The 12,003-nt window shown below is 38.6% G+C and overlaps 1 protein-coding gene across 1 annotated transcript; it reads right to left on the reverse strand.

Annotated features, from left to right (window-relative positions):
* Positions 1 to 1,747: 1,747 nt before the first annotated feature.
* On the reverse strand, positions 1,748 to 11,270 carry ttk (ttk protein kinase). The gene is made up of 25 exons (XM_037785915.1): positions 11,117 to 11,270; positions 10,385 to 10,472; positions 10,077 to 10,299; positions 9,818 to 9,924; positions 9,580 to 9,723; positions 9,307 to 9,421; positions 9,144 to 9,219; positions 8,917 to 9,035; positions 8,454 to 8,541; positions 8,192 to 8,300; positions 7,858 to 8,080; positions 7,084 to 7,190; positions 6,730 to 6,873; positions 6,458 to 6,630; positions 5,900 to 6,045; positions 5,623 to 5,749; positions 5,404 to 5,496; positions 5,138 to 5,295; positions 4,844 to 4,995; positions 4,584 to 4,708; positions 4,086 to 4,160; positions 3,809 to 3,985; positions 2,789 to 2,885; positions 2,517 to 2,602; positions 1,748 to 2,433 (listed from the first exon to the last, which is right to left on the reverse strand). Exons 2-25 carry the CDS (start codon positions 10,470 to 10,472, stop codon positions 2,365 to 2,367), a joined length of 3,021 nt encoding a protein of 1,006 aa, XP_037641843.1. The 5' UTR covers positions 11,117 to 11,270; the 3' UTR covers positions 1,748 to 2,364.
* Between the last annotated feature and the right edge of the window lie 733 nt (positions 11,271 to 12,003).

Raw genomic sequence — 12,003 nt, forward strand, 5'->3', positions numbered from 1 at the left:
CCAGCCTCCAGCAGCAGATCAAGGTTGTGATTGGTCCAGAAGGAGGGCGGTGTGCGTGGTGTGCGCGGTAGGAGCTTTATAGACGGTCCGTGCGCATACTAATGGTAGTATGTTATTAACTATTAGATATTATGATATAAATTACCCCGGCCATTCGTCAGATTAAAACAGAAACATGAATGCTGCGCAGCATTTAGGATGACATCATTATAGTGACTGACTTCCTCTCAGCACCTCCTTTCTGAGCACATTACATGATGCAGGGTATTATATTGTTTTATAAGTATAAATTAGAAAATACTAATATGAACATACACATGTCTTATTGATACCTCTAACAAATATAATCTGTATCGATAACTGTATTATTCTTATAAAAGTCTACAATGATGCTAGCTTGACAAATTCTATGATGCAGTTCCTACCTATGACCACTGGAGGACATTAAAACTCGTGAGTTTAAAAAAACAGGTTCAGTTAACATCAGGCCTTTTTATTTACGAGTTGTTTAATCTGAATAATGTAAATATTTTTAAAGCATCAGCAGTTCCTGAGTGTTCCTCTGTGCTGATGCTAGGAAGTGTTGGTCTGTGTATTTAAAATCACGAGTGTTTGCTGCCCTCTAGTGGTGAAAGCGAGAAACTGAGAAATTAGTCAAAATACCGTCAATGCAGATATTATAGCATACGTCCGGTATATATTTCAAAATAAAACTTTCAATTTACACAGAAGTGCAGTTATTCGTGGTCACCACGGGAGTGTAGTGTATAGTCACGGCAATTTGATTGGCCATAAACAAAATTAACATGACACATACACAATATTTAGTCAAATTATTTATCGTTATACAGACTATTTTTTAGGTTTTTTTTGTACACATAAAGGAAAAGGACAGCATCCCAATAGTGTTGATCTGTTTGCTGCCCTCTAGTGGTGGCAGCCAGGAACTGCTCAATTAGTCAAATTACCGTCAATGCAGATATTATAGCATATGTACACTTCCGGGAAATCATTTCAAAATATATATATTTTTTTTAAACAATTCTTTATTGCAATAGTGCACATACAAACAAAATATATACATACAAATGACTCTTTAATACAGACAAACAATGTCAGAGCTAGGGGCAATCTTTTAAATACAAACATTAAACAAAGAGCACAAATAAAGTTTTTCGCAGCTTTCTTATTTTTTTTTCGTTAAAAATGGTTTTAATGTACTGTTTGGTTTCATTTTAAAATCTTATTAATAAGGGTTTAGAGTGGCTAAATTTGGATATAAGTCACCGCTGTTACATCTGAGGTAAAAGGCAAAACAAAATGTTCACCGGTTGTACACAGCAAAGACTTGACCTGTGTATTTAAAATGATGAGTTTTATTGTTCTCCAGTGCATTGATGCTAACTTGATGAATTTGATATATTGCAGTTCTTCAGAGTGTCAAATTCACCAAGTTAGCATCAGACTGTTTTTATTTACCATTTGTTTAACCTGAATAATGTTTCTATTTTTTAAGCATTCACAGTTCCTGAGTCTACCTCTGTGTATATAAAATCACGAGTATTTGCTTCCCTCTAGTGGTGACAGCGAGGAACTGTTAAATTAGTCAAAATAGCGTCAATGCAAATATTACAGCATACTCACACTTCCGGTAAATCCTTTCAAGATAACACTTTCAATATACACCGAGGTGTAGTTACTCGTGGTCACGTGGAAATGAACAAAATAACATGATAAATACACGATATTTAGTGTAATTATTTAATGTTATACAGAGTATTTTTTTGGGGGGGATTATTTTGTACACATAACGGAATAGAAGCACATCATCCAACAGTGTTTACCTCTATGTTGATGCTAGAAGATTGACCATGTTGGATTTCACCAATTTTTTTTTGAGAAAATTAAAGGAAAATAAGCTCCAAAGGCAAAATAAAATCATTAAAACATAAAACATTTTCCTTCAGAGGTTTGCTGGCAGTTTCAATGGAGTCCTGTTAAGAATGACCTTGACTATGAAATTATAACATTAACTGTGCAGTTTTGTGGTGAAATATGTTGTAACACATTCAAATTGCACACCTTGTCAGTTACGCATCCTTTGTATCAGTGGAGACAAATAAAAGAAACAACTCCTAAGGATACAGTACTTTTATTTGACTATGTTGTATGCTTAAATTTATTATCGGATGACAAAAGTAAATGGTGAAGCAATATAATGATTTTGTGTCAAAGGCACAAACATACAAATATAGATTTGTTAGTTCTACATCTTACAGAAGGTACTGTTACTGTACTGAAGTGGTTAAGAGGGGTAAAAAAAGAAAAGAAACAGAAATATCCACATCACATTTTCTTGGATAATTAGGTTGATGGCTTTGCACACTCTGCAACGTCCAACTTCCTGCCACTGCTGCACATTCTGGCCAGATTCTGTGAAAGGCAGAAAGCAGCGTTAGTATTTAAGAAACTCATGGATGGAGTCAAAGTCTGACGTTCTACCAAGTGAATCTTACATTAGCAGCTCGGATGATGCTGTTTGGAGACTGGAGGGCTGCGAGGTCCGTTAGTATCTTCTGCAGATCACTGTTAGTGGGACATTCTGAAACAGATGAATTGAGTACAGGTCAGTATCACATCAGCAAAGTTGGCTTCCAAGTACACAGACTTTGATGAGAGAGAATGTGTGTGTGTGTGTGTGTGTGTGTGTGTGTGTGTGTGTGTGTGTGTGTGTGTGTGTGTGTGTGTGTGTGTGTGTGTGTGTGTGTGTGTGTGTGTGTGTGTGTACCTGGTCCAGATGATGCTTGTGACTTCAGCTGCAGGTAAGGATGCTCCAGCAGCTCTGCAATAGAGATTCGCTCTCTGGGGTTTCGTACCAAGCACCTCTGAAACAACCAGATAAAACATCTTATTTGTATTTGACATCACTGCAACAACGCTTCTAAGTTGTAATCTATGAACTTGTAGCTAAATATGCATCAATATTTTAGTTAAACCCGTAACATACAGCAGTCTGTAGAGCAGAATGTGGCCTCAGTGTATGTTTAACTCTTATTTAAAGCTACTACGAGGAACTTTAATTTTGTGTTTATATGGTTGGTCCCTGTGGACAGAAGCGGCGGTGTGTCCGAGCACCAGAGTCCATTTAGAAAACCGTTCATTTTCCTGCAGCCGGGTCTGACGGTCTGCCCCGCGTAGTCCTGGTTTAGGTTATCTGGTGCCTCCCTTCCCTCCGGGGGCCCCAGCAATACGGCCTGGGCCTCCAGCAGCGTGGTGTCTGCGTTGGCTCCTAGCGGGGACCAGCGGAGCAGCGAGGTGCTGGAGGCTGCACTTGAGCCTGAGCTGAGTTTCTAATGAACCTGCTTGATTCAGCGTGGAATCCGACCCGGTGGCACCGATCCCAAGCATTAAGAATTACTCTAGAAATAGCTAATCTTCTTGCTGATGGTCGTTTGCTTTTGTAGGTCATATAGAGGCATCGGTATTAATTTGAGATGGTTACATAACCAGTTAAATGCTCCTCACAGTAACTTTTACTCACTAATTACTCACAAAATAATTAATGTCTTCATATCATTATTTTGTGTCTCGTACATTTGTACTTAAAAAAGCGAAAACAAAACAAACACTGTACGTACACAAGTGCACGGACACAAAATTGCAAGCCCAATAAAGTGTTTTGAGAGGTCAACCAATACACAAGTATACATCTCTCATTTAAAATGCCCTCTAGAACTCTAAATACTGTAAGACTTGTGAAATTGACATTTTGTGTTCAGACTAGTATAGTTTAGTCGTGGTCTCTCACCTTCAACACATCCAGCAAGTCCTTCTCCGATATGTCAGGAAACTCAATCTGATGTGAAGGATCGATGATGGCGTGCAGCTTGGCGATCTGATTAGTGATACTGTTGAATGGAGTTTTCCCATAAGTCATGCAGTACATGATACATCCAAGGGACCACACGTCACCTTTGGGACTGATCTTTGGGGAAAAACAGGAAAACAAATAGAAAATGTTTTCACCACAGCGCTGCAATCAGAAATGATTGCTTAGAATGTTTAATTGATTTAAGTAAGAGTACCTTTGAGCGTGCTTTTCCTGCCTTGGATGAAGTGTCTTTGATGGCTTCAGGGGGCATATAGTTCAAGGTTCCAACCTGTGTTTGACAAACAACCATGTATTACATAGGTACAGCCCTTTCCACCTGGAGTGTAGGTCTGATAGAGCTTAATTATGCTTATAGTAAAATATGTTTTCCACAGACTCATTTATTTTGGTTGTTGCACACCCATGAGAATAGGCTTGTTTTGCATGCATTTCCTGGTTTGTCTACTCATAAGTTTTGTTTCCATGAATGCAACTCCTACACTGTGTGCACACAGTATTCAGCATTAACAACTCCCATTGAGCAGTTGCAGCTAGTGTAGATGATCAGGTTATCAATGCATATCAAGGGCATTTATACCCGGATTTCATTTGTTTTTCAGCAAAGAACTCACAATCCAAACACCAGGGCTGCATGTTAACACTGCATGTAAGAGACCGTATGTGTTTATTCAGTGCATGACAGAGATCTTACCTGTGAATCCTTCATAATGCTCGTTACATCTGGTTGGATTCGGTTTGCGATGCCAAAGTCAATCAACTTCAGTGAAGCATTCACGATGACAAAATTAGCTGGCTTCAAGTCACTGTGGACAATTCCTGCACAGAGGACACAGAGGACATATAGAATATTTGGAATGGTTAAAAATGACTCATAATTTGAGTGTGCCATCGAGTGAACAATGCTGAGAATCGATGGGGGAACAGTAGTGAGAGCTATAGAGAAAGAAGTACCATGTTTGTGGATGGTATGGACGGCCTCCAGCATGTTCTTCCAGTAGAACTTCCTCTCCAGCGGATTCACAGTTTTGCGGTTTCGTAACCAAGTGTTCAGATCCAAGTTTCCACACTCCATCCGCATGTAGATGTAGCTGTTGGTTATTTCACTGCAAACACATATAAAACCAACATGGTGATATGAACTATTACATTTCTTTTTGTATACAAATATGACTTTAAAACCTGTTTCAAGGTGATTCCTGTGCAATGCGTTGATACATTGTTTTTTGGACATGGCCATGTACTTACTAGTCATAGAGCTTGATAATTTGATCGCTGTACTGCTGCAAGTGGTTCAGATGTTCAATCTCATTTTTGTAGCTTTCTATTGTCTGAGCATCGGCCTCCTCAAGGTCGACGTATTTCACAGCAAACAGCTGCTTCTTGTGATCAAGGACCTGGTAGACCTGAAAAAAAACAGAAAACAACGGTCAGTGATTATAGTTGCAAACAGCAACAAAAGCAAAAATGTATAAATGCTGTAACATAATATGAATTCTCTATTAATGTTTGACCTTGCTGGATCCACCACGTCCAATCATCTTGAGTATGAAGAACTGCTTGCCCTTTATGGTAATGGTTTCATTGGATAATGCAGTAAAAGAAGCCTAAAATGAAATTCAAACAAAAGTATATCATGTCATTAAAGTTTAAATGATTCCTTGTGTGGGTACTTTCAAAACAGAAAAGGGCCTTTCTGTATTCTATACTGCAAGATAAGCAACATGCTGTACCTGTGGAGTTTGGAAACATGGAGCTTTGTTTATTGGTGTGAATGGCTGCTGAACAGGTCCAGCTCTGTGTGCTGCCACTGCAGACGAAGACACTTCAGGAACTCTCTTTACAACAGGAGTCATAAAGCTGAGGGGGACAAAGATGATGTAGATGTGACTGGGAACATTTTATAATGGGGAAAAGCAGCACATAAAGAAACAAGAGAAGTAATTTAATGCAAATGAAGTGTTAACTGATTATGTTCCAGACCAGCAGACACCCAAGTCAAGATAATACCTGTTAGCACAGGGGTTCCTGTAGCCGTCTGGTGTCTGACAGACTGTTTGTGGGTTCAGTCTGGACGGAAGATGGACGGATGGAGTGGGGAGTGATTCAAACAGACGAGGAACAGGTCTGGGGTCTGGGGGTGTTGTGCGTTTATCCTAGGAAGAAAATAATTAATAACGATTTGATCAGCACTAGGGTAAGGTTTCGAGACTAAAACTGATAAATGATGGACATAAACAAACAAAAAAAAACAAATCAATATTATCAGAATGAAGAGGTGGAAATGAGTCAGCAAAATTAAGAGAAAATGATCACATTGTCATATCTGTAGAAATTCCCTTATTCGTCATCATAGTGACAAATAAGGGAAATGAGTTATTAGTGCCAAAATCTGTCAGCAAGAAAGAGCAGACAAAACATAATAAACTCACAGGCTAACATAGACTCCACAGCAGCTTATCAAAATGCAAATTCAAGCTTACTTAAGAACTTTTAATTATCTTCTTATGAAACACTTTGCTCTAAATGCATTGCACAGAAAATAGAAGATAAAGAATGTCATCAGACCTCTGGAGAAACATGCCGGTTGAAGAAAGTTGGCATCTTCCACTCTGATATGGGCTCCTTGTTGGCAGGTTTAGGCTGTTCCACTGACCGCCTCACAAGGACCCGAGCAGGAAGCTGAAGTTCCTGGTTTCTCCCACAAGTAGGCAGACTTTCTGGAATACCTGTTGGCAAATCTACAAGAAAAACAATAGAAATTAGAAACATTTCAATTCCAGACCAACATGTCCAACTCAGTGCTTTAATGTAAACAGTGCTCCTCAGTGAATCTCTACCTGAGGGCTGTTCCTCCTCCCTGGTGGGCACCAGCTGTTTCTCCCCAGCTTTCAGGTTACGTATGGCCAACTCCAGGAGCTCTGCTGGCCTGGCATGTAATGCCTGGGCTTTGTGCAGAATTGAAGTCGCTTTCATCACATTACCTTAAAAAGGAAAGGAGGAAGAACATTTGCAATTTCACCATGATAGTGAGTGAACACTTGTGTAGTCATTTTAAAGATCTTAATATAAATTTTGCCAAAAGTAAACCTGTATGTATTCCATGAAATGTGTGTTTGTGTGCATTAGGCCTGTGTCGGTCTATTCCATATATCAGATTTCTGACATTAAAATACAAAGCCATTCTACTGTACCTTGAGAAACCTCAAACTGGGCATGTGCTATGTGGACAAAGGCAAAGCCTTTACAGTTGGATCTTGCAACTATGAAGTGGTCCTTGGCTTCATCGGAGTCTTCGATCCTTCAAAATAAAAAAAGAAAGAAATCTGATTACACTTAAACGCCTACATCCAGATACACAGGCTTTTATACGTGAGACATGATGACAATGTTAGCGCAAATTTGTAATAGCTGCAACCTGTAAGCACATGCATTCACACACACAGAACTTCACAAACACTTGACCTCCAATGCCAAATTTCAGCCTCCTAAGGCAAAAACGTGGCCGCCAAAGGATGGGGACATTTTTGTGGACCGACCGACCAACCGACAAGCTGTTGGTCGCAGCTAATAAATGTCATACAGGGCCACTAATTCTGTCTCTAGATCACCAACAACACACAACACTTGGGGCTGGGCATTTAGTCATTTATGTCGTTTGACTTCTCTCCATAAAATTGTAGTGTGACAAAATTCCCATCGACATAATTCACAGTGTCATGACTGAATGACAGTTTGACGACTTAAATATATAATAAAAATGATAGGCTGAGCTTCCAGTAATACACTGAAAAATCATTTGATTTAATGGGTTTCTGTGCATTTTTTCAGAAAATATGATAACACGTTGATAGAGATAATGCTGTGAAAATGATCACGATCTTAATCAGTTTCCTGCAATGTCCAAATACATACACCACAAAGTTCCAAGATTGTAATGAAGATATAGTATTTTCCTCCACACTCACCCCTTGAGTTCTGCATATCTGACCAGTATTCTGGCATAGCTGGCGTTTTTGCTGAACTGTCTTATTGGCAGCCTGGAGAAGATTTTAGAATAACAGTCCTTGAGCTTATTGAGGAGGTTGATGTCTGTGTGAGGGTTGCCTCTTTTCTCCAGGTCCATCAGGTATGTCAAACACGACTCGGGGGAATTTGTTTTGACGACCTGGTCGAAGCTGTACGTTACATCTGCCAGGGAAAAATGTAACGTAAATGTCATCAAAACAGTCAAAACACTAAATGCGCATTGTTCATACAGCTCTAAACGTTTTATTGACCAGTCAGCAAGTAGTATACTACCTTCCATTCTGGAGGCGTCCCTCGTGTCATGAGTGTGAAGGAGTGTGGTGGTGGAGTCCACAGCTGCCTGGTCCTCCCAAGGACAATGCTCTGGGCTGACAGCTGGTGGCTGAGAACACAGCAATATAAGATAAAGATAATACACTTCTTTCTCTAACTCACGCTGAACAGCTTTGCTTCGCAGAGCACTGATAATGAAAACCACTGAGTGTTGATTCTGACATTGCTAGACCAAAACCACTGTAGCTCGTTTTACACTTACTTGAGAATATAAACTATCTCTATCGGCAGGATTTTTCTTTGAGGATGACAGCCCAAACAGTGGGTTCACATTTGAACCAGATGTTTGCCTGAAACAAAATTAAACAAATTAAGTATCATCAAAATACAACATTTAAAATTAATGATTACACATCTGATTGAAATAATCAAGAATATGCATGCAAATTGAACTATGATGTAAAAAAAAAAAAATCACAAAATTACATTACATTACATTTCATTTAATACTGGCATGTTAAATAAAATGTTTGTTTGATTTAACACAAACAAAATAAAGCAAGTAAGTAATTTCAATCTATCATTAGCATAAGAAGCTATTTTCAATACTATGTAGAATATTGTATTTAATTTGGCAAAAAAAACAAAATGTTTTTCACACAGTATTCCTCAAGACATAATCAAATTAAACACATTTGTAAATATATTTTGGAATAAATAATTACCTGGAGAAACTGGTGTGGAGTGATGAATCATTTCTCTTTGAGGGCCTCCCATTATTGTAGTCCTCATCATCAACATCCTTTTCTGGGATAGAGAAAGGTACTACGGGAACTCTCCCTGGCTGAAATACAAAAGGTCAGAACTCAACTTCAAAACTTCATGGACTATTTGGTAATTCAATTCATACAATCTTTGAAAGAAAAAAGGAAGGATAAAATGTAACTCTCACCATGCCAACTGCTCTCTTGCTATGAGATCTCCAGCCTGATAGCTGGTCATCTGATGATCCACCGAGAGCCTCTGTCCTGCAGGCCACAGTTCAACATAAGATGTCAATATTCTCTATATCAAACAGAAGCCTTACTAAATGTTGGAAGTTGTTTTATTCTTACCCTGAACCAAAAATACTGGAGAGCTGCAAGTCGCCTGTGCCGTCTGATGTTCTGCATACTTTTTGTGATGCAGAGCCTTTTTTGACAGAACTGTGCACATAACTGTTTGACAATACTGGCAGAAAGAAAACACAGCAAAATGTGAAGATTAGACAATGAAAAGTTCTACATCATATGATAATATAGCATTGTAACCATTTTTTTAATTGCTGTACACCAGTCAAATATTTGAACCATATAATAGAATGGAATAAAACATAAATAAATACTCACGTGGTACATTTTCCTTATCTTCTGAACAGAAGAGTTGGGTTTTCCCTGTCTGCATTCTTTGCAAGGCAGCCTCCAGCAGCTCCTTTGGTTTGGCACCCAGTTCAATAGCATTTTGCAATATGTAAATGCCTCTCTTTGTGTTGCCTGGTAAGATGATGAAGCAGACACTGAAATACCCCAGATAACATGTCATGAGAATGTGCTTATATGTACAAGAACAACAAACAAACCAACCTACATTGAGAATGTTCAAACTCTGCATGTGCAATGTGAACAAATGCAAAGTCCGGGCTGTGAGATCTTGCCACGTTGAAGTTGGCTTCTGCCTCATTGACATCTTGAATTCTAATAAAAGAAAATAAAAAAAACAGGGAAAACAGACAAAGCATTTTACAATTATTTAATTCATCCAGCCTACTCAATCCACTGATGAACACAGAATTAGAAGAAAGAGGACAAAGGTATTTGATATACAAGTAATAACTTTGGTTACTCACGCTTTTAGCTCTGCAAATCTGACCAACAACCTGGCATAGCTCTCATTCTGACAATGTTTTCCTAGTGGCATATTGGAGAATACTCTGGTATAAAAGTCAATAAGTCTGGTGAGGTGGTTACGATCCAGGTGAGGGTCCCCTTTCCTCTCCAGGTCCGTCAAATATGAGAGGCACGACTCAGGTGAGTTTGAGCCAATAACCCGATTAAGATTTCCTGTGTCATCTGTAACAAGTGCAAGGTGTTAAGTATGTACATGTGGATACTGATGTGTATGGATCTTACAGTGACAAGACTTCTGGGCCATTACCTTCATTGAGACACTTCATAAATTTGTTGATATTTTGACAAAGCATGGCAAGCCTCTGCTTCCTGTCTGTATGCTCCTCTTCTTCCATCTGAAATTGAGGAGCAGATACATAACATCAGCACAGATATGGTTAAGCGTGCTCTCTTGAATGAAGACAGACAAACACCAAGGACGCAAAAAAATGGTTTAAAAGAATGAGGATTTAATGATTCCTCACTTGGTATGACAATGTGTGCATTAGTGATACACATGACTTCAGACCTTTTATTAATCCTCACAAGACACTTTGGCCCCGTTAGAAGTGACATAACATAGCAGCTAGGATGTAGTGAACAGAGTAACGTTAAGACACACCAACAATGTAATAGTACGTCAACACAATGACCTGCTGCCTAGCGGATCGTTTATTTAGTCACCTATTAACTCACTTTATTGAAAATACCTGCTATGTATAACTGCTGCGAAGCAAGAAAGAGTTCCACTGATATATTCAAGACACATTATTAGACACCGTGTTTCCTTTACAAAACAATATACTCTCTCGTGTTTACAATCTGAGCTAGCTCAGTTAGCTAACGTTAGCAAGCTAAAGCTAACATGTTAGCGCTGTAGTTAACGATTAGCAGGTTAGCGACTTGGTTCCGCAAACTCAAGAAGTATAAAGAACACGTATAAAGGCATCTTCATTTACAGTAAAATATATATATATATAACTATTCAAAAGCCTCTCACCGTGTTTATGCTGATATGAATCCCGTTGCACTGAGTTAGTTATCTGATGGAGCAGGAAAGAGGCTCGCCTTCAAGCCTTCAACTGCCAGTTTTCAAATCTGCCACTTCCGTCTCAGTCGTGTGTTGATTGGACAGTTTGTGGTGACGACAGCGTTGGTTATGTTTACAGACCAGCTCTTGACCTCAGCCACGAAGACAACTTTTCATCTAAATGTGTAATAAATAGTTTACAATGAATTAATTACAATGCATTTTTACATATTTACAGTTACATTATGGTTTATTATTATTATTATTATTATTATTATTATTATTATTATTATTATTATTATTGTTATTATTAGTATTAGTATCATTATTATGGTAGTATAACATTTTTCGAGCTTATGTACAAAGTGATTTCCAGATTAAAATATTTAATAAAAATATATAGATATTAGGGCTGTCAGCGTTAATGCGATAACGCGTTAACGCAAAGTCGTTTTAACACTAATTTCTTTAATGCATTAATGCAATCGATCTTTTGGAGGTAGTAGCGGGCTTTAAAGCTAGACTGAAGATATCAGATTAATATGAAAGGAGGCTAAATAACATTACGAACATACGCTAGATTTTGGCGAGGAAAAGCTGTCATGTCCATTTTCAAAGGGGTCCCTTGACCTCTGACCTCCAGATATGTGAATGAAAATGGGTTCTATGGGTACCCACGAGTCTCCCCTTTACAGACATGCCCACTTTATGATAATCACATGCAGTTTGGGGCAAGTCATAGTCAAGTCAGCACACTGACACACTGACAGCTGTTGTTGCCTGTTGGGCTGCAGTTTCCCATGTTATGATTTGACTTGAACTTTTCTTATATCATCTTCCAGACACAACACTGACTC

Source organism: Sebastes umbrosus, chromosome 11 (assembly GCF_015220745.1).
Source record: "Sebastes umbrosus isolate fSebUmb1 chromosome 11, fSebUmb1.pri, whole genome shotgun sequence".
Taxonomy (NCBI): Eukaryota; Metazoa; Chordata; class Actinopteri; order Perciformes; family Sebastidae; genus Sebastes; species Sebastes umbrosus.

What these genes read in the sequence shown, in the direction of transcription:
- ttk (XM_037785915.1), bottom strand. Translation starts at nt 10,472, where the DNA reads ATGGAAGAAGAGGAGCATACAGACAGGAAGCAGAGGCTTGCCATGCTT. An exon ending in AGATAAGGAAAATGTACCAC is followed by an intron (nt 9,422 to 9,579) that starts GTGAGTATTTAT and finishes TCTTTCTGCCAG; the next exon opens with TATTGTCAAACAGTTATGTG. An exon ending in AGGAACCCCTGTGCTAACAG is followed by an intron (nt 5,750 to 5,899) that starts GTATTATCTTGA and finishes TGTCCCCCTCAG; the next exon opens with CTTTATGACTCCTGTTGTAA.